General features: G+C 48.6%; 1 protein-coding gene across 3 annotated transcripts in view; it reads right to left on the reverse strand.

Annotated features, from left to right (window-relative positions):
• TYK2 (tyrosine kinase 2) overlaps positions 1-25,394 on the reverse strand; it is a 132,088-nt gene that overhangs the window by 66,822 nt on the left and 39,872 nt on the right. For 2 of the 3 annotated variants that reach the window (XM_063931366.1, XM_063931365.1), the window contains exons 2-3: positions 9,091-9,270; positions 8,576-8,699 (exon numbers count right to left, since the gene is read on the reverse strand). In XM_063931366.1, the coding sequence (XP_063787436.1) occupies positions 8,576-8,699; positions 9,091-9,268 (302 nt within the window). In that variant the 5' untranslated portion in view covers positions 9,269-9,270. Of the gene's footprint in view, positions 1-8,575; positions 8,700-9,090; positions 9,271-21,862; positions 21,884-25,394 lie in introns of those variants that run through there. The other variant, XM_063931367.1, reaches the window with a different exon arrangement.

Genomic DNA, 25,394 nt, shown 5'->3' on the forward strand with positions numbered 1-25,394 from the left:
GGAGGGAGAGTGTGGAGGCTCCTGCAGAACCGATAGACCAAACTTTAGGTCCTCAGAGGTCAAAGTATCGAACCTGTAAAACTTAGCAAACGTGTTCGACCAGACCAAGTAGCTGCTCGGCAAAGCTGTAAAGTCGAGACACCCCGGGCAGCCACCTAGGAATCACCCACCTTACGAGTAGAGTGGGCCTTAACAGATTTTGGACACGCCAATCCTGCCGTAGAATAAGCATGCTGGATAGTGAACCTGATCCAGCGAGAAATTGTCTGCTTAGAGGCAGGACACCCAAACTTGATGGGATCATAAAGGACAAAGAGTCCGACTTTCTGTGACGAGAAGTTCTCTTCACATAAATCCTCAAAGCCCTCACAACATCCAAGGGCTTTGAGGTAATTGAGGAGTCAGAAGCCACTGGCACCACGATAGGTTGGTTGATATAATATGCTGACACAACCTTTGGAAGAACCTGCTTATGCGTCCTGAGCTCAGCTCTACCTTCATGGAAAAATAAGAATTTACTTACCGATAATTCTATTTCTCGGAGTCCGTAGTGGATGCTGGGGTTCCTGAAAGGACCATGGGGAATAGCGGCTCCGCAGGAGACAGGGCACAAAAAGTAAAGCTTTAGGATTAGGTGGTGTGCACTGGCTCCTCCCCCTATGACCCTCCTCCAGACTCCAGTTAGGTACTGTGCCCGGACGAGCGTACACAATAAGGGAGGATTTTGAATCCCGGGTAAGACTCATACCAGCCACACCAATCACACCGTACAACTTGTGATCTAAACCCAGTTAACAGTATGATAACAGAGGAGCCTCTGAAAGATGGCTCCCTAAACAAAATAACCCGAAATAGTTAACAATAACTATGTACAAGTCTTGCAGATAATCCGCACTTGGGATGGGCGCCCAGCATCCACTACGGACTCCGAGAAATAGAATTATCGGTAAGTAAATTCTTATTTTCTCTATCGTCCTAAGTGGATGCTGGGGTTCCTGAAAGGACCATGGGGATTATACCAAAGCTCCCAAACGGGCGGGAGAGTGCGGATGACTCTGCAGCACCGAATGAGAGAACTCCAGGTCCTCTTTTGCCAGGGTATCAAATTTGTAAAATTTTACAAACGTGTTCTCCCCTGACCACGTAGCTGCTCGGCAGAGTTGTAATGCCGAGACCCCTCGGGCAGCCGCCCAGGATGAGCCCACCTTCCTTGTGGAATGGGCCTTAACAGAATTAGGCTGTGGTAGGCCTGCCACAGAATGTGCAAGTTGAATCGTGTTACAAATCCAACGAGCAATCGACTGCTTAGAAGCAGGTGCACCCAACTTGTTGGGTGCATACAGTATAAACAGCGAGTCAGATTTTCTGACTCCAGCCGTCCTTGAAATGTATATCTTTAAGCTCTGACAACGTCCAACAACTTGGAGTCTTCCAAGTCGTTTGTAGCCGCAGGCACTACAATAGGCTGGTTCAGGTGAAACGCTGACACCACCTTCGGGAGAAAATGCGGACGCGTCCGCAGCTCTGCCCTATCTGAATGGAAAATTAAATAAGGACTTTTATAAGATAAAGCCGCCAGTTCTGATACTCTCCTGGCCGAAGCCAGGGCCAGTAACATAGTCACTTTCCATGTGAGATATTTCAAATCCACCTTCTTAAGTGGTTCAAACCAATGGGATTTGAGGAAATCTAAAACTACATTTAGATCCCACGGTGCCACCGGAGGCACCACAGGAGGCTGTATATGCAGTACTCCTTTGACAAAAGTCTGGACCTCAGGAACTGAGGCCAATTCTTTTTGGAAGAATATAGACAGGGCCGAAATTTGAACCTTAATAGATCCCAATTTGAGACCCATAGACAATCCTGATTGCAGGAAATGTAGGAAACGACCCAGTTGAAATTCCTCCGTCGGAGCATTCCGACCCTCGCACCATGCCACATATTTCCGCCAAATGCGGTGATAATGCTTTTCGGTGACTTCTTTCCTTGCCTTAATCAAGGTAGGAATGACTTCTTCAGGAATGCCTTTTTCTTTTAGAATCTGGCGTTCAACCGCCATGCCGTCAAACGCAGCCGCGGTAAGTCTTGAAAAAGACAAGGACCCTGCTGAGGCAGGTCCCTTCTCAGAGGTAGAGGCCACGGATCGTCCGTGACCATCTCTTGAAGTTCCGGGTACCAAGTCCTTCTTGGCCAATCCGGAGCCACTAGTATCGTTCTTACTCCTCTTTGCCGTATAATCCTCAATACCTTTGGTATGAGAGGCAGAGGAGGAAACACATATACCGACTGGTACACCCAAGGTGTTACCAGCGCATCCACAGCTATTGCCTGCGGATCTCTTGACCTGGCGCAATACCTGTCCAGTTTTTTGTTGAGGCGAGACGCCATCATGTCCACCATTGGTTTTTCCCAACGGTTTATTATCATGAGGAAAACTTCTGAATGAAGTCCCCACTCTCCCGGGTGAAGATCGTGTCTGCTGAGGAAGTCTGCTTCCCAGTTGTCCACGTCCGGGATGAATACTGCTGACAATGCTATCACGTGATTCTCCGCCCAGCGAAGGATCCTGGCAGCTTCTGCCATTGCACTCCTGCTTCTTGTGCCGCCCTGTCTGTTTACATGGGCGACTGCCGTGATGTTGTCCGACTGGATCAACACCGGTCTTCCTTGAAGCAGAGGTTCCGCCTGGTTTAGAGCATTGTAGATTGCTCTTAGTTCCAGAATGTTTATGTGAAGAGACTTTTCCAGGCTCGTCCACACTCCCTGGAAGTTTCTTCCCTGTGTGACTGCTCCCCAGCCTCTCAGGCTGGCGTCCGTGGTCACCAGGATCCAATCCTGTATGCCGAATCTGCGGCCCTCCAGTAGATGAGCCTCCTGCAACCACCACAGAAGAGATACCCTTGTCCTTGGAGACAGGGTTATCCGCTGATGCATCTGAAGATGCGATCCGGACCATTCGTCCAGCAAATCTCCCTGAAAATGTTTTGCGTGAGATCTGCCGAATGGAATCGCTTCGTAAGAAGCCACCATTTTTCCCAGGCCTCCTGTGCATTAATGCACTGATACTTGGCCTGGTTTTAGGAGGTTTCTGACTAGGTCGGATAACTCCCTGGCTTTCCCCTCCAGGAGAAATACCTTTTTCTGGACTATGCCCAGAATCATTCCTGGGAACAGCAGACGTATCATCGGAAAACACAGCTGCGATTTTTGGAATATTTAGAATCCACTCGTGCTATCGTAGAACTACTTTAGATAGTTCTTTTCCGACCTCCAACTGTTCTCTGGAACTTGCCCCTTTCAGGATATCGTCCAAGTAAGGGATAATTAAGATGCCCTTTTCTTTGAAGAGAGTCATCTTTTCGGCCATTACCTTGGTAAAGGCCCGGGGTGCCGTGGATAATTCAACGGCAACTTTTGAAACTGATATTGACAGTTCTGTATCACGAACCCAATGTACCCTTGTTGAGAAGGGCAAATTTGGACATGGAGGTAATCCTTGATGTCCAGGGACACCATATAGTCCCCTTCTTTCCGGTTCGCTATCACTGCTCTGAGTGACTCCATCTTGATTTGAACCTTTATGTAAGTGTTCAAAGATTTCAGATTTAGACTATGTCTCACCAAGCCGTCTGGCTTCAGTACCACCATATAGTGTGGAAGACTAATACCCTTTTCCTTGTTGTAGGAGGGGTACTTTGATTATCACCTGCTGGAAATACAGCTTGTGAATTTTTCCCAATACTGCCTCCCTGTTGGAGGGAGCCGTTGGTAACGCAGACTTCAGGAACCTGCGAGGAAAAGATGTCTCGACTCTCCAATCTGTACCCCTGGGATAATACTAGTACGATCCAGGGGTCAACTTGCGAGTGATCCCACTGCGCGTTGAGACTCTTGAGACTACACCCCCACCTAACCTGAGTCCGCTTACACGGCCCCAGCGTCATGCTGGGGACTTGGCAGACGCGGTGGAAGGCTTCCTTTCCTGGGAAGGAGCTGTCTGCTGCAGTCTACTTCCCTTTCCTCTATGTCTGGGCAGATATGACTGGCCTTTTGCCCGCTTGCCCTCATGGGAACGGAAGGATTGAGGCTGAAAAGACGGTGTCTGTTTCTGCTGAGATGTAACTTGGGGTAAAAAGGTTGGATTTCCAGCTGTTGCCGAGACCCCCAGGTCCGTTGGACCGACCCCAAATAACTCTTTCCCTTTATACGGCCATACTTCCATGTGTCGTATGGGATATGTATCACCTGACCACTGTCGTGTCCATGACATCTTCTGGGAGATATGGATCACGCACTTATTTTGATGCCAGAGTGCACATATCCCTCTGTGCATCTCGCATACATAAATATATAATGCATCCTATTAAATGCTCTATATCAATCAAATATTTTCAGTCAGGGAAACCGACCAAGCCAACCCAGCACTGCATCTCCAGGCTGATGGCGATCGCTGGTCGCAGTATAACCACCTTATGTGTGTATATACTTTTTAGGATATTTTTCCAGCTGCCTATCAGCTGGCTCCTTGAGGGCGGCCGTATCTGGCGACGGTAACGCCACTTGATAAGCGTGTGAGCGCCTTATTCATTCCCAACGCGCCCTAACTTCTGGCGGGAAAGGGTATAACGCCAATATTTGCTATCGGGGTACACCCACGCATCATCACACACTTTATTTTATTTTATCTGATTCAGGAAAAACTACAGGTAGTTTTTTCACTCCCACATAATACCCTTTTTTGTGGTACTTGTAGTATCAGAAATATGTAACACCTCCTTCATTGCCCTTAACGTGTGGCCCTAATAAGGAATACGTTTGTTTATTCACCGTCGACACTGGATTCAGTGTCGGTGTCTGTGTCTGTGTCGACCGACTGAGGTAAATGGGCGTTATTAAAAACCCCTGACGGTGTTTCTGAGACGCCTGGACCGGTACTAATTGTTTGTCGGCCGTCTCATGTCGTCAACCGACCTTGCAGCGTGTTGACATTCTCACGTAATTCCCTAAATAAGCCATCCATACCGGTGTCGACTCCCTAGAGAGTGACATCACCATCATAGGCAATTGCTCCGCCTCCTCCAACATCGTCCTCATACATGTCGACACACACGTACCGACACACAGCACACACACCGGGAATGCTCTGACAGAGGACAGGACCCCACTAGCCCTTTGGAGAGACAGAGGGAGAGTTTGCCAGCACACACCAAAAAAACGCTATAATTACATAGGGACAACCTTATATAAGTGTTTCTCCCTTATAGCATCTTTAATATATTTATGTCGCCAATTTAGTGCCCCCCCTCTCTGTTTAAACCCTGTTTCTGTAGTGCAGTGCAGGGGAGAGCCTGGGAGCCTTCTCTCCAGCCTTTCTGTGAGAGAAAATGGCGCTGTGTGCTGAGGAGATAGGCCCCGCCCCTTTTTCGGCGGGCTCGTCTCCCGCTATTTATTGTATTTAGGCAGGGGTTAAATATCTCCATATAGCCTCTGGGGGCTATATGTGAGGTATTTTTAGCCTTATATAGGTTTACATTTGCCTCCCAGGGCGCCCCCCCCCAGCGCCCTGCACCCTCAGTGACTGCCGTGTGAAGTGTGCTGAGAGGAAAATGGCGCACAGCTGCAGTGCTGTGCGCTACCTTTAGAAGACTGCAGGAGTCTTCAGCCGCCGATTCTGGACCTCTTCTTGCTTCAGCATCTGCGAGGGGGCCGGCGGCGAGGCTCCGGTGACCATCCAGGCTGTACCTGTGATCGTCCCTCTGGAGCTTCATGTCCAGTAGCCAAGAAGCCAATCCATCCTGCACGCAGGTGAGTTCACTTCTTCTCCCCTCTGTCCCTCGTTGCAGTGATCCTGTTGCCAGCAGGAATCACTGTAAAATAAAAAACCTAAGCTAAACTTCTCTAAGCAGCTCTTTATGAGAGCCACCTAGAATTGCACCCTTCTCGGCCGGGCACAAAAATCTAACTGGAGTCTGGAGGAGGGTCATAGGGGGAGGAGCCAGTGCACACCACCTGACCTGTAAAAGCTTTACTTTTTGTGCCCTGTCTCCTGCGGAGCCGCTATTCCCCATGGTCCTTTCAGGAACCCCAGCATCCACTTAGGACGATAGAGAAATCAAGTAGGGGCTTTAGCAGGACAAAGCCCCCAATTCAGACACACGTCGAGCAGATGCTAATGTCAACAGTGTGACTGCCTTCCAAGTGAGAAACTTGACCTCAACCACCTGTAAAGGCTCGAACCAATCCGATTGCAGGAACTGCAACACCATGTTAAGATCCCAAGGTGCTGTAGGAGGCACAAAGGGAGGTTGGATGTGCAGAACCCCTTTCAAAAAAGTCTGAACCACATGGAGGAAAGCCAATTGTTTCTGGAAGAAAATGGACAAGGCCGAAATCTGGACCTTTATGGAGTCCAAACGTAGGCCCACATCCACACCTGCTTGCAGGAAGAGGAGAAACCGCCCAAGTTGAAACTCCACCGTAGGAAACTGCTTGGATTCACACCAAGACACATACTATTTCCAAATGCGACGGTAATGGTTAAACATTACTCCTCTCCTAGCCTGGATCAGGTCAGGAATAACCTTGTTCGGAATGCCTTTCCGAGCTAAGATCTGGCGTTTAACCTCCATGCCGTCAAACATAGCCGTGGTAAGTCTTGATAAGCGAACGGCCCCTGCTGTAGAAGGTCCCCTCGAAGAGGAAGAGGCCTCAGATCTTCCAGCAGTAATTCCAGAAGATCCGCGTTACAAGCTCTTCTTGGCCAGTCCAGAGCAATGAGGATCGCCTGAACTCTTGTTCTTTTTATAAGTTTGAAAATCCTTGGGATGAGTGGATGTGGAGGGAACCACAGAGACACCACAGTGCGTCCACAGCCACTGCCTGTGGGCCTCTCGACCTGGAACAGTACCTGTGAAGCTTCTTGTTGAGGCAGGAGGCCATCATGTCGATTTAAGGTACGCCCCAAAGACTTGTCACCTCTGCGAACACCTCGGGGTGGAGGCCCCACTCTCCTGGATGGAGATCGCGTCTGCTGAGGAAGTCCGCTTCCCAGTTGTAGAAGATGTGCCACCTGTCGAAGTCCGTCGTACACGGCTCTTAGTTCCAGAATGTTTATCGGAAGGATCCACGAAGCAGGAAGGCTACTGCCAGCAGCCTCCCTGTGCCTAACTCTTTAATAAAATAATAAAACTAAAAGAACTCCTAGGAGCTCCCCTAGCTGTGACCGGCTCCACCGGGCACATTTTCTAAACTGAGTCTGGTAGAAGGGGCATAGAGGGAGGAGCCAGCCCACACTATTAAACTCTTAAAGTGCCCATGGCTCCCAAGGGACCCATCTGTACCCCATGGTACTAATGTGGACCCCAGCATCCTCTAGAACGTAAGAGAAACAAAGTACTAGCTAATATTGTTTTAAGTACCAGTGTTCTGCAGGATCCCCAATAACCCATGGTCTCAGTGTCCCTCAAAGGGTGATATACAGAGAGGATATATGGAGTAATAGGAGGAGATATAGGGAGAGGATATATGGAGTAACAGGAGGAGATATAGGGAGAGGGTATATGGAGTAATAGGAGGAGATACAGGGAGAGGACATATGGAGTAATAAGAGGAGATATAGGGAGGGGGTATATGGAGTAATAGGAGGAGATATAGGGAGAGGTTATATGGAGTAATAGGAGGAGCTATAGGGAGAGGATATATGGAGTAATAGGAGGAGATATAGGGAGAGGATATATGGAGTAATAGGAGGAGATATAGGGAGAGGATATATGGAGTAATAGGAGGAGATATAGGGAGAGGTTATATGGAGTAATAGGAGGAGCTATAGGGAGAGGATATATGGAGTAATAGGAGGAGATATAGGGAGAGGTTATATGGAGTAATAGGAGGAGATATAGGGAGAGGATATATGGAGTAATAGGAGGAGATATAGGGAGAGGATATATGGAGTAATAGGAGGAGATATAGGGAGAGGTTATATGGAGTAATAGGAGGAGATATAGGGAGAGGATATATGGAGTAATAGGAGGAGATATAGGGAGGGGGTATATGGAGTAATATGGGGAGATATAGGGAGAGGATATATGGAGTAATAGAAGGAGATATAGGGAGAGGTTATATGGAGTAATAAGGGGAGATATAGGGAGGGGGTATATGGAGTAATAGGAGGAGATACAGGGAGAGGATATATGGAGTAATAGGAGGAGATATAGGGAGAGGATATAAATAGGAGGAGATATAGGGAGAGGATATATGGCGTAAAAGGAGGAGATATAGGGAGGGGTATATGGAGTAATAGGAGGAGATATAGGGAGGGGGTATATGGAGTAATAGGAGGAGATATAGGGAGGGGGTATATGGAGTAATAGGAGGAGATATAGGGAGGGGGTATATGGAGTAATAGGAGGAGATACAGAGAGCGGTTATATGGAGTAACAGGAGGAGATATAGGGAGAGGTTGTATGGAGTAATAGGAGAGGTTATATGGGATAATAGGAGTTACAGGGAGAGTTTATAATAGGAGGAATAATAAGTTATTTAAAGAGAGAAATTTAGTAATTGCACTACTTACCTCATTCGAAAGTGGAGAAGCAGTTTCATATCATTTGTGATTTTAAACTCATGATTAGGCGGATACCAGTATTTTGCTTGTACATCATACAGGGCAAATAAAGTATAACAAATAGGAGTAATACCTGAAATACAGAAATAAAGCAGATGTAACATTACATAGCATACACAGTCTTTTTTGTGAATTACATTTTTGCCTCACTACAAAGTTCATCAGTACTGAAGGATATAATCCTGTTCTCCCTCCTGTCCGTCACACAGTGATGGGAGGGACAGACTCCATATCACATAGCTCCCTCCAGTCTGTCACCCTGTGATGGGAGGAGAGACTCCATGTCATATAACTCCCTCCATTCTGTCACCCTGTGATGGGAGGAGAGACTCCATGTCAAATAACTCCCTCCAGTCTGTCACCCTGTGATGGGGGAAGGGGGAGGGGGGGAGATCCCAAGTCACATGGCTCCCTTCTGCTTTCCCATATATTGTTCCCAAGGCCAGGCCTGTTTCATATCTTACCAAGTCTCTCTGCCAGTTGAATACAGATCTCCTCAGCTGTGGTGACTTTCTGGGTGAAGCTGACATAATGCTCTTTTCCATTGCTCCAATACAAATAGACTCTGAGTCCAGCTCCAGTGAAAGTACAGCCCTCCATATCAGATTCACTGTGTTTTACTGCGCACTGACACAAAGCCATCACTAGGGGGCAGGAGCAGAGAACAAGCAGTTATTACATATCTGACAAATGAACACATTTATATAAACCTCTACACAGAATCTACCCCACATTGAGGAGCATTACATAACAGAGTCGGTGTGTGTAACCTCTCACAAATAAACTCCCTGTTTATAAGCATTGCATAATTTGCCTGTGTGTTCACAACAGGTATCTTTATAAAACAAAACATGGTTATAATAAATAGCAGATTTATTAGACGTTCTTTCTACTGCACATACATATTCTGTATCGCTGTATAGAGAATGTTAGTTTACTCGCATTAGTGCCCGAAAGAGCGGGAGCTTACAATCTATGTTCCCTACCATGTGCACACACGCACACACATATTGTAAACACTAGGTCTACTTTGTTGAGAGCTAATTAACCTACCAGTATATTTGTGGATTGTGAAAGGAAACGGGAAAGTCCAGAAAAGATCTATCGTCAAGATCAAGAGCCACTATCATGCGCACGTAAATATGGGAGCGTGGCCTAGTTGTCACAAAGTCACACCCCATTTTTGTGCGCACACCTTTCGGTATGACGTTTGTAGAAGTATGACCTCATATCATAACCCCGTTTTTCGTCATGTTGTACAGTGCCACATACATATAATGCCCCAGTACAGCGCCACAAACATATAAAAACGCCCAAAAATGGGTGCCTCTACAGTGCCAGATACATAGATGCCCCCAGTGCCAGATACACATGTCCCCACAGTGCCAGATACACGTCCCCACAGTGCCAGATACACATGTCCCCACAGTGCGATACACGTCCCCACAGTGCCAGATACACGTCCCCACAGTGCCAGATACACGTCCCCACAGTGCCAGATACACGTCCCCACAGTGCCAGATACACATGTCCCCTCAGTGCCTATGCCCCAACAGTGCCTGCTATGCCCCCAATGCCAGATACACATATCCCCACAGTGCCTGCTATGCCCCCAGTGCCAGATACACATGTTCCCACAGTTCTAGATATGCCCCCAGTGCCAGATACACATGTCCCCACAGTACCTGCTATGCCCCCAGTGACAGCTACACCACCAGTGCCAGATACACATATCCCCACAGTGCCTGCTATGCCCCAAATGCCAGATACACATATCCCCACAGTGCCTGCTATGCCCCCAGTGCCAGATACACATGTTCCCACAGTTCTAGATATGCCCCCAGTACCAGATACACATGTCCCCACAGTACCTGCTATGCCCGAGTGACAGATACACCACCAGTGCCAGATACACATATCCCCACAGTGCCTGCTATGCCCCCAACGCCAGATACACAAGTTCCCACAGTTAGATATGCCCCCAGTGCCAGATATGCCCTCAGTGCCAGATACACATGTCCCCACAGTACCTGCTATGCCCCCAGTGCCAGATATACCACCAGTGCCAGATACACATGTCCCCACAGTGCCTGTTATGCCCCCCAGTGCCAGATAGACATGTCCCCACAGTGCCCCCCCCCCCCACCCCACCCCACCACGCTTCTGGTCACTCTCCGGCGGCGGTGTCTCTCTTCAATTAGGTGCCGGTCCGTGAGCCATTCAAAGCTCTCCCCCGCTGCTGGAGAGGCGTGCATGTGTCTGGGGCTGGGGGCAGCGGTGGCCAGGAGCCAAAATGTATTCATTTTGTGGAAAAAATAACCAGGCACCATACTTGTCTACTCTCCCGGAAGCTGCGGGAGGCTCCCGTTTTTTTGGGTAGCCCCTCAAAACCCCAGAAGAGTAGGCAGGTCTCCCACATCCTGCTCACACCCTAGTGATGCGGGCAGGATGGAGAGTTAATCTCCCGTATATGTGCGTCCGTCGGGTGAGGAAGGGGTTAAAATGACACAAATTGCATCATTTTAGCCCCGCTCCCTTCCCACGGACCCGTGAATCGCTGCGTTTTCCGATGTGGGGGCGGGGCTTGATGTCACAGTCTGCCCCCGCCCCCCGAAGACTCCTGCAGCGTCGCTTCTCCCGGAGAGGAGAAATCTAATGTAGGCAAGTATGCCATGCACCACTAAATTATAAAAAAAAAATAATGAGACTGATGTAGAGTTGAGTGTATGGGCTCAGTTTGGGTGCGCTGACGCAGCTGTAGGCTATGCAAAGTCTGGCTTAAGGTGCATACAGACGGTGAGATCCTTGCTATGCCCCATTTTGAGTATGTGATTTCCCTTGAACTCCCCCAGAGCCCAGATTTTGACTATGGGCCTAATTCAGACCTGATCGTAGATGTGCTAAATTTAGCACATCTACGATCAGTCACACAGACATGCGGGGGGGAGGGACGCTCAGCACAGAGCTAGTCCGCCCCGCATGTCAGGCCCGACTACGCCGCACAAGTACAAAAGCATTGCACAGCGGGGATGCTTTTGTACTTTAGGAGTAGCTCCCTACCAGCGCAGCTCCTGCGCGCTGGCAGGAGCTACTCCTCGCTATGAGGGTCACAGTGGCTGCGTCTGACACAACGCAGCCACCGCAGCCCCAACGGTCTGGGCACGCCTGCATTGCCCGGACTGCGCTCCCTAAACGGCGGCCAAACACCGCCGGCCCACCCAGCGACTGCCTCTGCCTGTCAATCAGGCAGAGGCGATCGCAGGGCTGAGACGGCCGTCGGCTATCTAGCATGCGCAGTTCAGACCTGATCGGCTGCTATGCACAGCAGAGATCAGGTCTGAATTAGGCCCACTGTACGATTTTGACTAAGTGCTAATTTTGATAATACGTTGTACTAGATACTACACTAGATAGTCAAGATTGACTTGGCTGCACAGTCCATCTAGCCTTGCGATACTGACCCCGCGGGACCATGCATCAGGATCGAATCAGTATCGCAAGCTGTCTGACACTTTGCGATTTCCACTAACTTTCCTTGCGATTGTGACTATATAGTCAAAATCGAAAGGAGAAATCTCACCGCGTAGACACCTATTATTTTTCACTGAGTATAGTGTCAGTACGCGTCTTCACTGACGACAACCAACAGTAAACCAGGCACGTACACAGAAAATGCAATCAGCTGGGCATATGGGAGAGATAGACGGTCTGTTCTGTGCACAACTCTTTTGAGTAAGTATACGCATGATCCATTTACTTCCAACCAATATGAGACCCAAGGAACCAAACTATATTAAAACAGCACCTGGAAATGTGATAGATAGATAGATAAATAATTAAATAAATAAATAAATAAAAAAGATTCTGTACTCCATTTATACACAGATAAAATGTTTACTGTCCTTTCCTATGTATCATGATTAAGCAGAAACGTGTCCGTCTGTTCTTGAGAAAGTAACAAGAAATGGTTAGCAGCTGGCAGATTGAGAGATACTCTGTATCCTGTTACACAGCAAGAGAGGGGTGTGGGTCATTAGATCTACACTAAAAAGGTCTACAGTCAATAGGTCTACCACTAATGGTTGACATGCATTAGGTCACCAGGAGCAAAAGGGCGAAAAGGTCAAAAGGTCGACATGGAAATGGTCTACACATTTTTTGAGGGGTTGGGGTGTTTTGTCACTTTTCTGCCACAAACAAGCCCCATTAGTTCCCTGCTACGCTCGCCAAGCTTCAGGCAAGGTGCCTCGCTCCGCCACTGCTGCACTCGGCACAGGTTACTATTCCCAATCGCAGTCCACGTGGACGGTAAAGTATGAAAAAGTTGGAAAAACAAAAGTAAAACATAATTAAACAAAACTTGTGTCTACTGTGTGTGTCAACCAATGTCATGTCGACCTTTTGACCTAATGCATGTCTACCATTAGTGGTAGACCTACTGACTGTAGACGTTTTTCAGTGTAGAGCTATAGGGAATCATTCTGTCCCGATCGCACGCTGCAGTTTTTCGCAGCATAGTGATCGGGTCAGAACTGCGCATGCGCCGGCGCCGCAGCATGGCTGCCCGTCGCTGTGCTACGATCGCCTATGCCTAATTGACAGGCAGAGGCGGTCGATGGGCGGGAGGGGGCAAAACGGCGGCGTTAGGCCACCGTTTCGTGGGAGCGGTCCGGCTAACGCAGGTGTGGCCGTACGTGCGGGGAGTGGCCTGCAGCAGCTGCGTGACGTCACACGCAGCCATTGCAGGCCGGGGAGCAATGAGTAGCTCCCGGCCAGCACATTAAAGCTGCTCTGGCCGGGAGCTACTCTTGAAGTGCAAAGGCATCGCCGCTGTGCGATGCCTTTGTACTTCTGCAGGGGGGGGGGGGCGGCACTGACATGCGGGGCAGACTAGCCCTGTGCTGGGCGTCCCCCCGCATGACCCCCTCAGTCCGGTTTCGGCAAGAGAGATACTGTGGCTCAGCAGAGAGGGTATCTACAGAGTTACTGCTTTTACACCAATCATTCATGTCCGTGTACAAGCAGTACAGACAATGGCCCTCATTCCGAGTTGTTCGCTCGCAAGCTGCTTTTAGCAGCTTTACACACGCTAAGCCGCTGCCTACTGGGAGTGAATCTTAGCTTCTTAAAATTGCGAACGAAAGATTTACAATATAGCGAAAAGACATCTCTGTGCAGTTTCTGAGTAGCTCGAGACTTACTCGGCATCTGCGATCAGTTCAGTGCTTGTCGTTCCTGGTTTGACGTCATAAACACACCCAGCGTTCGCCCAGACACTCCTCCGTTTCTCCAGCCACTCCCGCGTTTTTCCCAGAAACGGTAGCGTTTTTTCGCACACACCCATAAAACGGCCAGTTTCCGCCCAGAAACACCCACTTCCTGTCAATCACATTACGATCACCAGAACGAAGAAAAAATAGTGAGTAAAAAACCTAACTGCATAGCAAATTTACTTTGCGCAGTCGCACTGCGGACATTGCGCATGCGCACTAAGCGGAAAATCGCTGCGATGCAAAAAAATTAACAGAGCGAACAACTCGGAATGACCCCCTATGATTAGGGCAGATGTATTGAGCCTGGAGAAGTGATAAAGCAGGGAAAAGCGGAAGGTGGTAACGCACCAATCATTACGGGTTTGAAAAAATAAGATTTTAAACCTACCGGTAAATCTATTTCTCCTAGTCCGTAGAGGATGCTGGGGACTCCGTAAGGACCATGGGGTATAGACAGGCTCCGCAGGAGACAGGGCACCCAAAAAGAACTTTGACTATGGGTGTGCACTGGCTCCTCCCTCTATGCCCCTCCTCCAGACCTCAGTTAGAGAACTGTGCCCAGAGGAGATGGGCAATACAAGGCAGGGTTTAAAATCTTATTTTCTCTTACGTCCTGGAGGATGCTGGGGACTCCGTAAGGACCATGGGGTTTATACCAAAGCATCCAATCGGGCGGGAGAGTGCGTATGACTCTGCAGCACCGACTGAGCAAACGCTGGGTCCTCATCAGCCAGGGTATCAAACTTGTAGAATTTAGCAAAAGTGTTTGACCCTGACCACGTCGCCGCTCGGCAAAGTTGTAAAGCCGAGACGCCTCGGGCAGCCGCCCAAGAAGAGCCCACCTTCCTAGTGGAATGGGCCTTAACCGAATTTGGTACCGGCAATCCAGCCGTAGAGTGAGCCTGCTGAATCGTATTACAGATCCAGCGAGCAATAGTCTGCTTTGAAGCAGGAGCGCCAATCTTATTGGCCGCATACAGGACAAACAGAGCCTCTGTTTTCCTAATTTTAGCCGTCCTGGCTACATAAATTTTTAAGGGCCTGACTACGTCCAGGGATCTGGAATCCTCCAGGTCACCAGTAGCCACAGGCACCACAATAGGTTGATTCATATGGAACGACGAAACCACTTTAGGCAAAAATTGCGGACGTGTCCTCAATTCATCTCGATCCACATGAAAAATCAAGTAGGGGCTCTTGTGTGATAGAGCCGCCAATTCTGACACTCGCCTTGCTGATGCTAAGGCCAACAACATTACCACCTTCCAGGTAAGAAATTTCAACTCAACCTTGTTAAGCGGTTCAAACCAGTGTGATTTTAGGAACTGCAACACCACGTTCAGGTCCCATGGTGCCACTGGAGGCACAAAAGGGGGCTGGATGTGCAGCACTCCCTTTACAAATGTCTGGACTTCTGGAAGAGAAGCCAATTCCTTCTGAAAGAAAAATCGAGAGGGCCGAAATCTGTACCTTAACCGAGCCTAATTTCAGGCCCATATCCACTCCTGTCTGTAGGAAGTGGAGAAGACCACCCAAATGAAAATCTTCCGTAGGTGCATTCTTGGTCTCACACCAAGACACATACTTTCGCCAGATACGGTGATAATGTTTTATCGTCACCTCCTTCCTAGCCTTTATTAAAGTAGGGATGACCTCTTCCGGAATCCCCTTTTTTGCTAGGATTCGGCGTTCAACCGCCATGCCGTCAAACGTAACCGCGGTAAGTCTTGAAATACACAGGGCCCCTGCTGCAACAGGTCTTCCCTCAAGGGAAGAGGCCAGGGGTCTCCTGTGAGCATCTCTTGTAGATCCGAGTACCAAGCCCTTCGAGGCCAGTCTGGGACAACGAGTATCGTCTGTACTCTTCTTCGTCTTATGATCCTCAACACTTTCGTGATGAGAGGATGAGGAGGGAACACGTAGACCGAGTCGAACACCCACGGTGTTACCAGTGCGTCTACTGCTACTGCCTGAGGGTCCCGAGACCTGGCGCAATACCTCCGAAGTTTTTTGTTGAGGCGTGACGCCATCATGTCTATTTGAGGAGTTCCCCAAAGACGTGTTACGTCTGCAAAGACTTCTTGATGAAGTCCCCACTCTCCTGGATGGAGATCGTGTCTGCTGAGGAAGTCTGCTTCCCAGTTGTTCACTCCCGGAATGAAGACAGCCGACAGAGCGCTTACATGATTTTCCGCCCAGCGAAGGATCCTTGTGGCTTCCGCCATTGCGACTCTGCTTCTTGTCCCGCCTTGGCGGTTCACATGAGCCACTGCTGTGACATTGTCTGATTGAATCAGAACCGGAAGGTTTCGAAGAAAACTCTCCGCTTGTCGAAGGCCGTTGTAAATGGCCCTGAGTTCCAACACATTGATGTGTAGACAGGACTCCTGGTCTGACCAAAGACCCTGAAAAGTCTTTCCCTGTGTGACCGCTCCCCATCCTCGGAGGCTCGCGTCCGTGGTAACCAGGATCCAGTCCTGAATCCCGAACCGGCGACCCTCCAGCAGGTGAGCACTCTGCAACCACCACAGGAGGGACACTCTGGTTCCTGGGGACAGAGTTATTTTCCGATGTAAATGCAGATGGGACCCGGACCACTTGTCCAGAAGGTCCCATTGAAAAGTCCTTGCATGGAACCTTCCGAAGGGAATGGCCTCGTAGGCCGCCACCATTTTCCCCAGAACTCGAGTGCATTGGTGAACTGACACCCTTTTCGGTTTTAGCAGGTCTCTGACCATGTTCTGGATGTCTTGGGCTTTCTCTATTGGGAGGAAGACCTTCATTTGTTCCGTATCCAGTATCATACCTAGGAACGGTAGACGAGTTGTCGGAATCAACTGTGACCTCGGTAGATTTAGAAACCAACCGTGTTTCTGGAGCACTCTCAGAGAGAGCGCCACACTGCTCAGCAATTTATCTCTTGATCTCGCTTTTATCAGGAGATCGTCCAAGTATGGGATAATTGTGACTCCATGCTTGCGCAGGACCACCATCATTTCCGCCATTATCTTGGTGAAAATCCTCGGGGCCGTGTAAAGTCCAAACGGCAACGTCTGAAATTGGTAATGACAATCCTGTACAGCGAATCTCAGGTATTCCTGATGGGGGGCATATATGGGGACATGAAGGTACGCATCCTTTATGTCCTGAGACACCATAAACTCCCCCTCCTCCATGTTGGCTATTATCGCTCTGAGTGATTCCATTTTGAATTTGAATCTTTTTATGTACAGGTTTAGGGATTTCAGATTCAAAATCGGTCTGACCGTACAGTCCGGTTTCGGGACCACAAATAGGGTTGAGTAGTAACCTCTTCCCTGCTGGTGCAGGGGAACCTTGATTATCACTTGCTGTATACACAGCGTTTGAATTGCAGCTAACACTACATCCTTTTCCGAGGTGGAAGCTGGTAGGGCCGACTGGAAAAATCGGCGCGGGGGCACCTCCTCGAATTCCAGTTTGTAACCCTGTGAAACTATTTCCAACACCCAGGGATTCAGGTCCGATCTGACCAAGGCCTGACTCGAAAGTCGAAGACGTGCCCCCACCGGTGCGGACTCCCTCAGGGGAGCCCCAGCGTCATGCTGTGGGTTTTGGAGCAGCCGGGGAGGACTTTTGTTCCTGGGCACCTGCCGAAGCAGGTGCTCTCTTGCCTCTGCCCTTACCTCTGGTGAGGAAAGAGGATCCCCGACCTCTTTTGGACTTGTGCGACCGAAAGGACTGCATCTGATAGGATGTTGCTTTCTTTTGCTGTTGGGGAATATATGGTAAAAAATTTGATTTACCTGCTGTAGCTGTGGAAACCAGATCCGTCAGCCCATCCCCAAACAATACATCACCCTTATAGGGTAGTACTTCCATATGTTTTTTGGAATCCGCATCACCCGTCCATTGGCGAGTCCATAAGGATCTTCTCGCTGAGATAGACATGGCATTGGCCCTAGAAGCTAGCAATCCAATGTCCCTTTGAGCATCCCTCATAAATAAGACTGCGTCTTTTATATGGGCTAGAGTTAGGAATATAGTATCCTTATCCATAGTATCAAATTGATCTGTCAGCTCATCTGTCCAAGCTGCAATTGCGCTACACACCCATGCCGACGCAATCGTCGGTCTTAGCACAGCACCCGTATGAGAATAAATACCCTTTAAGGTAGTTTTTTGCCTGCGATCAAGCGCGTCAGGGCCTTGTCCACAGTGGGGGGTAATTCCCAAATCTCCATGTCCTGCTTAGGAAAGGGTATGCCATAAAAATTCTTTTGGGGATCTGCGGTCTCTTATCCGGAGTCTCCCAAGCTTTTCCAAAGAACTCACTTAATTCATGAGATGTGGGAAAATTAATAATCTGTTTCTTTTCCTTAAACATGTGTACTCTTGTGTCGGGGACAGAGGGTTCATCCACAATATGCAACACATCCCTTATTGCCACAATCATACACTGAATAGTTTTAGTCACCCTAGGGTGCAATTTTACTTCGTCATAGTCGACACTGGAATCAGAATCCGTGTCGGTAGTAGTGTCTTGTGTTAAGGGACGCTTTTGAGACCCCGACGGGCCCTGGGAGTCGGTCCAATCTGAGGATTGTCTGCCTGATGTCCCCCTAAACCAGCCTTATCAATTAATAGTGTATGTGGAGTACTTATACCAGGGCCCATAACATACATATTATGTATTTGATATATGTCATTTATGCTGCAGCATTGTATGTTAATAAATTATAATATATATTTTAATATTATTTTGTTATTGTGAATATTTTTAATTGTCTCCTTTATAGTGTGGACAGCGCTCCTGATTTTCTACAGGGAGTTACACCCTTGTAGTCAGTTTGTGTTTCTTGTTCAATATAGGGAATGCAATTATCCCTATAATTAGGAGCAGCAGTCCGCACTATTATTCAATCTCCTTCAGTCCGGTAGGTACTGGCGCCGGAGAGTATATACACCTGTCCATACAACTTGAGTGTGGGGGCGGTTGTATATACACACAGTACAAGATGCCGCACTTGCATGCAACGTATGCCACATGTCCATCCAATCTGGAGTTGGCACAACCGACGGGGACACACCACTCATTTGCTCCACCTCCTCCTTGTAGAAGCCTTCCGCCTCAGACATGTCGACACACACGTACCAACACCCCCCACACACAGGGAGTTACCTATAAGGGGACAAAACCCCAACCAGGCCCTTAGGAGAGACAGAGAGATAGAGTATGCCAGCACACACCCAGTGCTTAAAAACACTGGAATATATGACCAGATAGCGCTGTTATATGTTTATAATTGTAATCTCCACTCACTGCGTCGCCAAAGTGCCCCTCTCCTCCTTTTTCCAGCCTGTGAAGCTCAGTAGGGAAGAGAACAGGGAGCCAGCGTTTTCTCATGCAGCCTCTGTGGAGAAAATGGCGCTGGTTAGTGCTGAGGATCAAGCCCCGCCCACCCGACGGCGGGCTTCGGTCCCTTCATCATATACTAATAAAATGGCGGGGGTCCGCGGATTTACTGTCGCACAGCCTAATCCATCGGATTTATGGCCAAATTGAGGTTTATTGCTGCCCAGGGCGCCCCCCCCCTGCGCCCTGCACCCTTCAGTGCCTGCTTGTGTGTGTGTGACTGGGAGCAATGGCGCACAGCTTACCGCTGCACGCTTACCTCATGAAGATCGGATGTCTTCTGCCGCCTGAAGTCTTTTCCTCAATACTCACCTGGCTTCTATCTTCGGCATCTGTGAGGAGGACGGCGGCGCGGCTCCGGGACGAACCCCAGGTGAGACCTGTGTTCCGACTCCCTCTGGAGCTAATGGTGTCCAGTAGCCTTAGAAGCAGAGCCCAACTTGACAAGCCAGCTCTGCTTCTCTCTCCTCGGTCCCACGATGCAGGGAGCCTGTTGCCAACAGGACTCCCTGAAAATAAAAAACCTAACAAAATTATTTTTCCACAGAAAACTCTGGAGAGCACAAGATCTAACTGAGGTCTGGAGGAGGGGCATAGAGGGAGGAGCCAGTGCACACCCATAGTCAAAGTTCTTTTTAGGTGCCCTGTCTCCTGCGGAGCCCGTCTATACCCCATGGTCCTTACGGAGTCCCCAGCATCCTCTAGGACGTAAGAGAAATTACAGTTAGGAGCTGATTGGCTTCCACTTATCACTGCTCCAGGCTTAATACATCTGCCCCATTGGTCCACTGGCATTCATTTCTCTCTATAAGATCACACCGAATCACAAGGATGTGCCAAATTATACACTGGTCACAGTCACCGGTACAGTTTATGAGGCCTGGGCAAATGTATCCAAAAGTCAGTGCTATGCATTTCTGTTGAAATAAAAATGAGCGACCCAAGCAGAAATGATTAGGGATGGCATTATGCCCTTTGACAGTAGGCATTATACCTTACCACGATCTGTGTACGATTGACTAAAAAGTAATACAGTGCCAGATGACCTGCATCTTATTAACAGTATGCACCCAACATAGCACACAATGTACCAGTGTGTGACCCACCCAACTAGCAGCTGCTCCACAGGTGAGTACAACAGTACATACCTACCCCCCAGCATGACTGTATGCCATCCAGAGCCCCAACACACACACTGATTACAAGGCCTGTGTGCCCCCATAGCCTAATGAACACACAAGTAAAGAGCTTTACACTATCCTGCACCCGTTACTGAAATAAATGACACTGTGCCAACACATTACACCAGTCCGCGCCTTAGCAAGAGGAGCATTACACAAGCCCAATGTAATGTCCATCCCATGGGGCTTATGGCTAGTCCCGCACTGTGTTCCTCTAATAGGCCTATACTATATTAGAGAAAGCCCTCCTAATGTGGTCTCTGGAGTTTCCGCCATTATAGTAATAACATCCATGCACAGCGCTCAGATATAACTGTAGGAGGATAAAAAGCCTCAGGGTAATAATGAACAAAATGAGGCAAGAGCTACAGTACAAAGCTAAAAAAAAAGTAAAGAGGCTTGTCAGACCTAAGAGGATTAAAAAAAAAAAAAAATTCAGATGAAGGGGCTCACTGTAATTAGCTTGAAAAAGGCAGAGTAAAGATGTGACAAAGGGTCAAGGTGACCAGGACGGCAACATGAAGACAGGGATGGGAAGATATGTGGATCACTGGAAGAAAATAATTATCAGGGGGTGGTACCAGAAAAGGTCATTAGGAGGCTGAAGTCACCCTGGTGACCAACAGTACCAGGGTGTAAATTCGGAGGAAGCTCATGAGGAGAACAGATGAGTAGATTATAACACAGGAAAAATAAAAAAATACCTAAACGTTAGAAGGATATTATTTAACGCTGTTATCCCTCAATGTGCATCTCTGACCCAGACTAGGTAGTGCCCTCTTGTAAATTTTATTCTTCAGTGATTAAAAGCAAAGTGTGCTGCTCTGCAGTTAAATCCCTAAGGCTAAAGTACTGAGCAAGCGCCTAAGGGAAAAAAATCCCAAACCAGAGAGGACTTCCCAGCGCCAATGCGTCCATTCTGAGGCTGTAACTCTGGTCGGCTGTGACAGAGAGCGGCCGATGATGCCCTAGGCATCTGCAGAACTTCCCAGTGCCGTTTTATCCATCACGCAGCCGGGGCACTGGTCGGCTAAGTCAGAGAGCAGGTGCTGATCCCCCTCAGCATCCGCAGCTGCGGCCAGGCACAAACGGAGAAATTCTGGAGACCCGCAAAGGCAGGAGATTGCTGGGGTTACGGAGAACCCTTACCACACTCTAGGGATAAAACAGAGAGAATCACTCTGTATGATAAAATAAAGTGACATCAACATAGAAAACAAAGGTCCTATACTCACCACCTCAGTGCATTTAAAATTCTGGTTAGGGAGAGGGATAAGGGAGAGATGAGGTCTTAAATTTCTCATGTGCCTTGTATACTAAAAGGCTGGAAAGCAAGCCCCACTGTGGCTGAAGGACAGAACGTATTTCACCCTGTGCGTCAACTCACAATACAGAAGAGGCCGACTGCATTTTCCACCTGTAGTTCCACCTCTCAGCTTGCGCGCTCTCGGTCCCTGTCACCTTTTGGCTAACCACATCCTTTTGACGCTTCTCAGTGAGCCCCCGTCTTTATACAAGCACTGACCTTCATAGCAAAGAGCACTTCCAAACAAAGAGCAGCGTTGTAGCTTATATTGCCAGTACCAGCAGATGAAACCTGTTACTCAGCAAACAGAAGGAGCTGCATGTGCCAAAATAATTATTACTAATAGCTGAAGACAATGCAAACAAAACCCTGCTGCCAATGTAACACAATATGCAAACTGCCTAATAGTAAACAGCTGGGACAATACTAACACTAGAATATCCCTCTTTTTTTGTTCTTCTAGTCATTCTTTTATCATACTACCGGAGACTCTCCCTAATGCCACTGAAGGTAATGAGAGGAATTCAGGTGATTCAGCAGGTCATGTATGCTGCATACTCCAGAACCAGTAACACAGGCCTTAGAATGGAATGTAATCGCCAATTCCAAGGGCTAGTTGAAAAATCACTTCACCTAAAATACAGGTGCTTTACATAACAGGCCTACTAATGAGTCACAAATGGAAAATAGGATTTTGGTACCTACCGGTAAATCCTTTTCTCGTAGTTCATAGAGGATGCTGGGGTCCACATTAGTACCATGGGGTATAGACGAGTCCACCAGGAGCCATTGGCACTTTAAGAGTTTGAGAGTGTGGGCTGGCTCCTCCCTCTATGTCCCTCCTACCAGACTCAGTCTAGAAACTGTGCCCGAGGAGACGACATACTTCGAGAGAAGGATTATACACACAGATAGTGGCGAGATTTATACCAGCTCACACATACAAGGCACGTCAAGCCAACTAGCTTGAACTACTCAGCAACAGCTGAAACATTACTTACCAAGTAACAATGCAGTACTCAACTAAAACGAAGTTGTACTGAAGCAAATAACATTTGCAGGAAAACGAAGAAAAGGATTTACCGGTAGGTACCAAAATCCTATTTTCTCTTACGATGCTGGGGTCCACATTAGTACCATGGGGATGTACCAAAGCTCCCAGAATAGGAGACAGAGAACGCTGAGGCTCCTGCAGAACTGATTGGCCTCTGATGATCTGAAATTCAGTCAAAGTATCGAACTTGTAAAACTTTGCAAACGTGTTCGACCCAGACCAAGTTACAGCTCGGCAAAGTTGTACCGCCGAGACACCCCGGGCAGCCGCCCAGGAAGACCCCACCTTACAAGTTGAGTGGGTCTTGACAGATTTTGCACACGGCAGTCCTGCCATAGAATAAGTGTGCTGGATAGTGAACCTGATCCAGCGAGAGATCGTCTGCTTAGAAGCAGGACACACAATTTTCTTGAGATCATATTAGGACAAACAGAGAGTCCGATTTTCTGTGACGAGAAGTCCTCTTCACATATATCTTCAGAGCCCTTACGACATCCAAGGACTTTGAAGTAATTGAGGAGTCAGTAGCCACTGGCACCACAATAGGTTGGTTGATATGAAATGCCGACACAACCTTCGGAAGAAACTGCTAAACGAGTCCGGAGCTCAGCTCTATCTTTGTGGAAGATCAAGTAAGGGCTTTTACAGGATAAAGCCCCCAGCTCGGAAACACGTCTAGCAGAAGCTAAGGCCAACAAAGTGACCGCCTTCCATGTAAGAAATTTGACCTCAACCACCTGTAGAGGTTCAAACCAATCCGACTTGAGGAACTGCAACACCAAGTTAAGGTACCAAGGTGTCGTAGGCAGTACAAAGGGAGGTTGGATATGCAGAACTCCCTTCAAAAAGGTCTGAACCTCAGGGAGAGCAGCTAATTGTTTCTGAAAGAAAATGGCTAGGGCTGAGATCTGGACCTTCACAGATCCCAACCGCAGACCCATATCCACTCCTGCTTGCAGGAAGAGGAGGAAATGTCCCAGTTGAAACTCCACCGTAGGAAACTTCTTGGACTCACACCAAGAGATAAATTCCTTCCAAACACGATGGTAATGTTTAGACGTTACCTCTTTCCTAGCCTGTATGAGGGTAGGAATAACCTGTTTCGGAATACCCTTCCGAGCAAGAATCAGGTGCTCAACTTCCATGCCGTCAAACGTAGCCGCGGTAAGTCTTGATAGGCTAACGGCCCCTGCTGCAGCAGGTCCTCCTGAAGAGGAAGAGGCCTCGGCTCTTCTTGTAGTAGATTCAGAAGGTCCGCGTACCAAGCCCTTCTTGGCCAGTCAGAGGCAATGAGGATTGCTTGAACCCTTGTTCTCCTTATGAGCATTAGGATTCTTGGGATGAACGAGAGTGGTGGAAACATGAACACCGACTGGAACACCCATGGAGACACCAGGGCGTCCACTGCCACCGCCTGTGGGTCCCTCGACCTGGAACAATAATGCCGAAGCTTCTTGTTGAGACAAGAGCCCATCATGTCTATTTGGGGTAAGCCCCAAAGAGCTGTTAGTTCCTTGAACACCTCCGGATGGAGTCCCTACTCTCCTGGATGGAGATTGTGTCTGCTGAGGAAGTCTGCTTCCCAGTTGTCTTTTCCCGGAATGAAGATGGCTGACAGCGCCAACGCGTGCTTTTCTGTCCAGAGGAATATTATTGTCACCTCTGACATTGCCGCTCTGCTCTTCGTTCCGCCTTGTCGGTTTATGTAAGCCACTGTTACGTTGTCCGACTGCACTTGAATGGCCCGATTTCTCAGAAGAGGGGTCGCCTGAAGAAGTAGTTCCAGGGTGTTAATGGGCAGGCCGGCTTCCAGGCTTGACCACCGTCCTTGGAAGGTTACTCCTTGAGTGACCGCTCCCCTAAGCCACGGAGGCTCGCATCCGTGGTTAGAAGGACCCAGTCCTGAAACCCGAAACTGCGGCCCTCCAAAAGGTGAGGCAATTGGAGCACCAGAGGAGTGAAATCCTTGCCTTTGGCGACAGACAAATTCTCTGGTGCATATGGAGGTGAGATCCCGACCACTTGTCCAGGAGATCCAGTTAGAAGGTCCGAGCGTGGAACCTCCCGTACTGGAGAGCCTCGTAAGAGGCCACCATCTTTCCCAATAGGCAAATGCATTGATGAACTGACACCCGGAATGGCTTCAGGACATCCCGGACCATAGCCTGTATCACCAACGCCTTGTCCTGCGGAAGAAACACCCTCTGCACTTCCATATCCAGGATCATTCCCAGAAATGACAACCTCTGAGTTGGTTCCCAATGTGACTTTGGAAGATTCAGAATCCAACCGTGACTCTGAAGCAGTCGTGTTGTGAGAACAATGGACTGCAGTAGCTTCTACTTGGACGATGCCTTTATCAACAGATCGTCCAGATATGGAATGATGTTCACCCCTTGCTTGCGGAGGAGAACCATCATCTCTGCGATCAACTTGGTAAACACCTTCGGTGCTGCCGAATGGCAGGGCCTGGAACTGGAAATGACAGTCCAGCAATGCGAAGCGGAGATAAGCCTGATGCGGCAGCCAGATCGGAATGTGGAGGTATGCATACTTGAT

The sequence above is a fragment of the Pseudophryne corroboree genome, chromosome 6, assembly GCF_028390025.1.
Source record: "Pseudophryne corroboree isolate aPseCor3 chromosome 6, aPseCor3.hap2, whole genome shotgun sequence".
In the NCBI taxonomy this organism is placed as follows: domain Eukaryota; kingdom Metazoa; phylum Chordata; class Amphibia; order Anura; family Myobatrachidae; genus Pseudophryne; species Pseudophryne corroboree.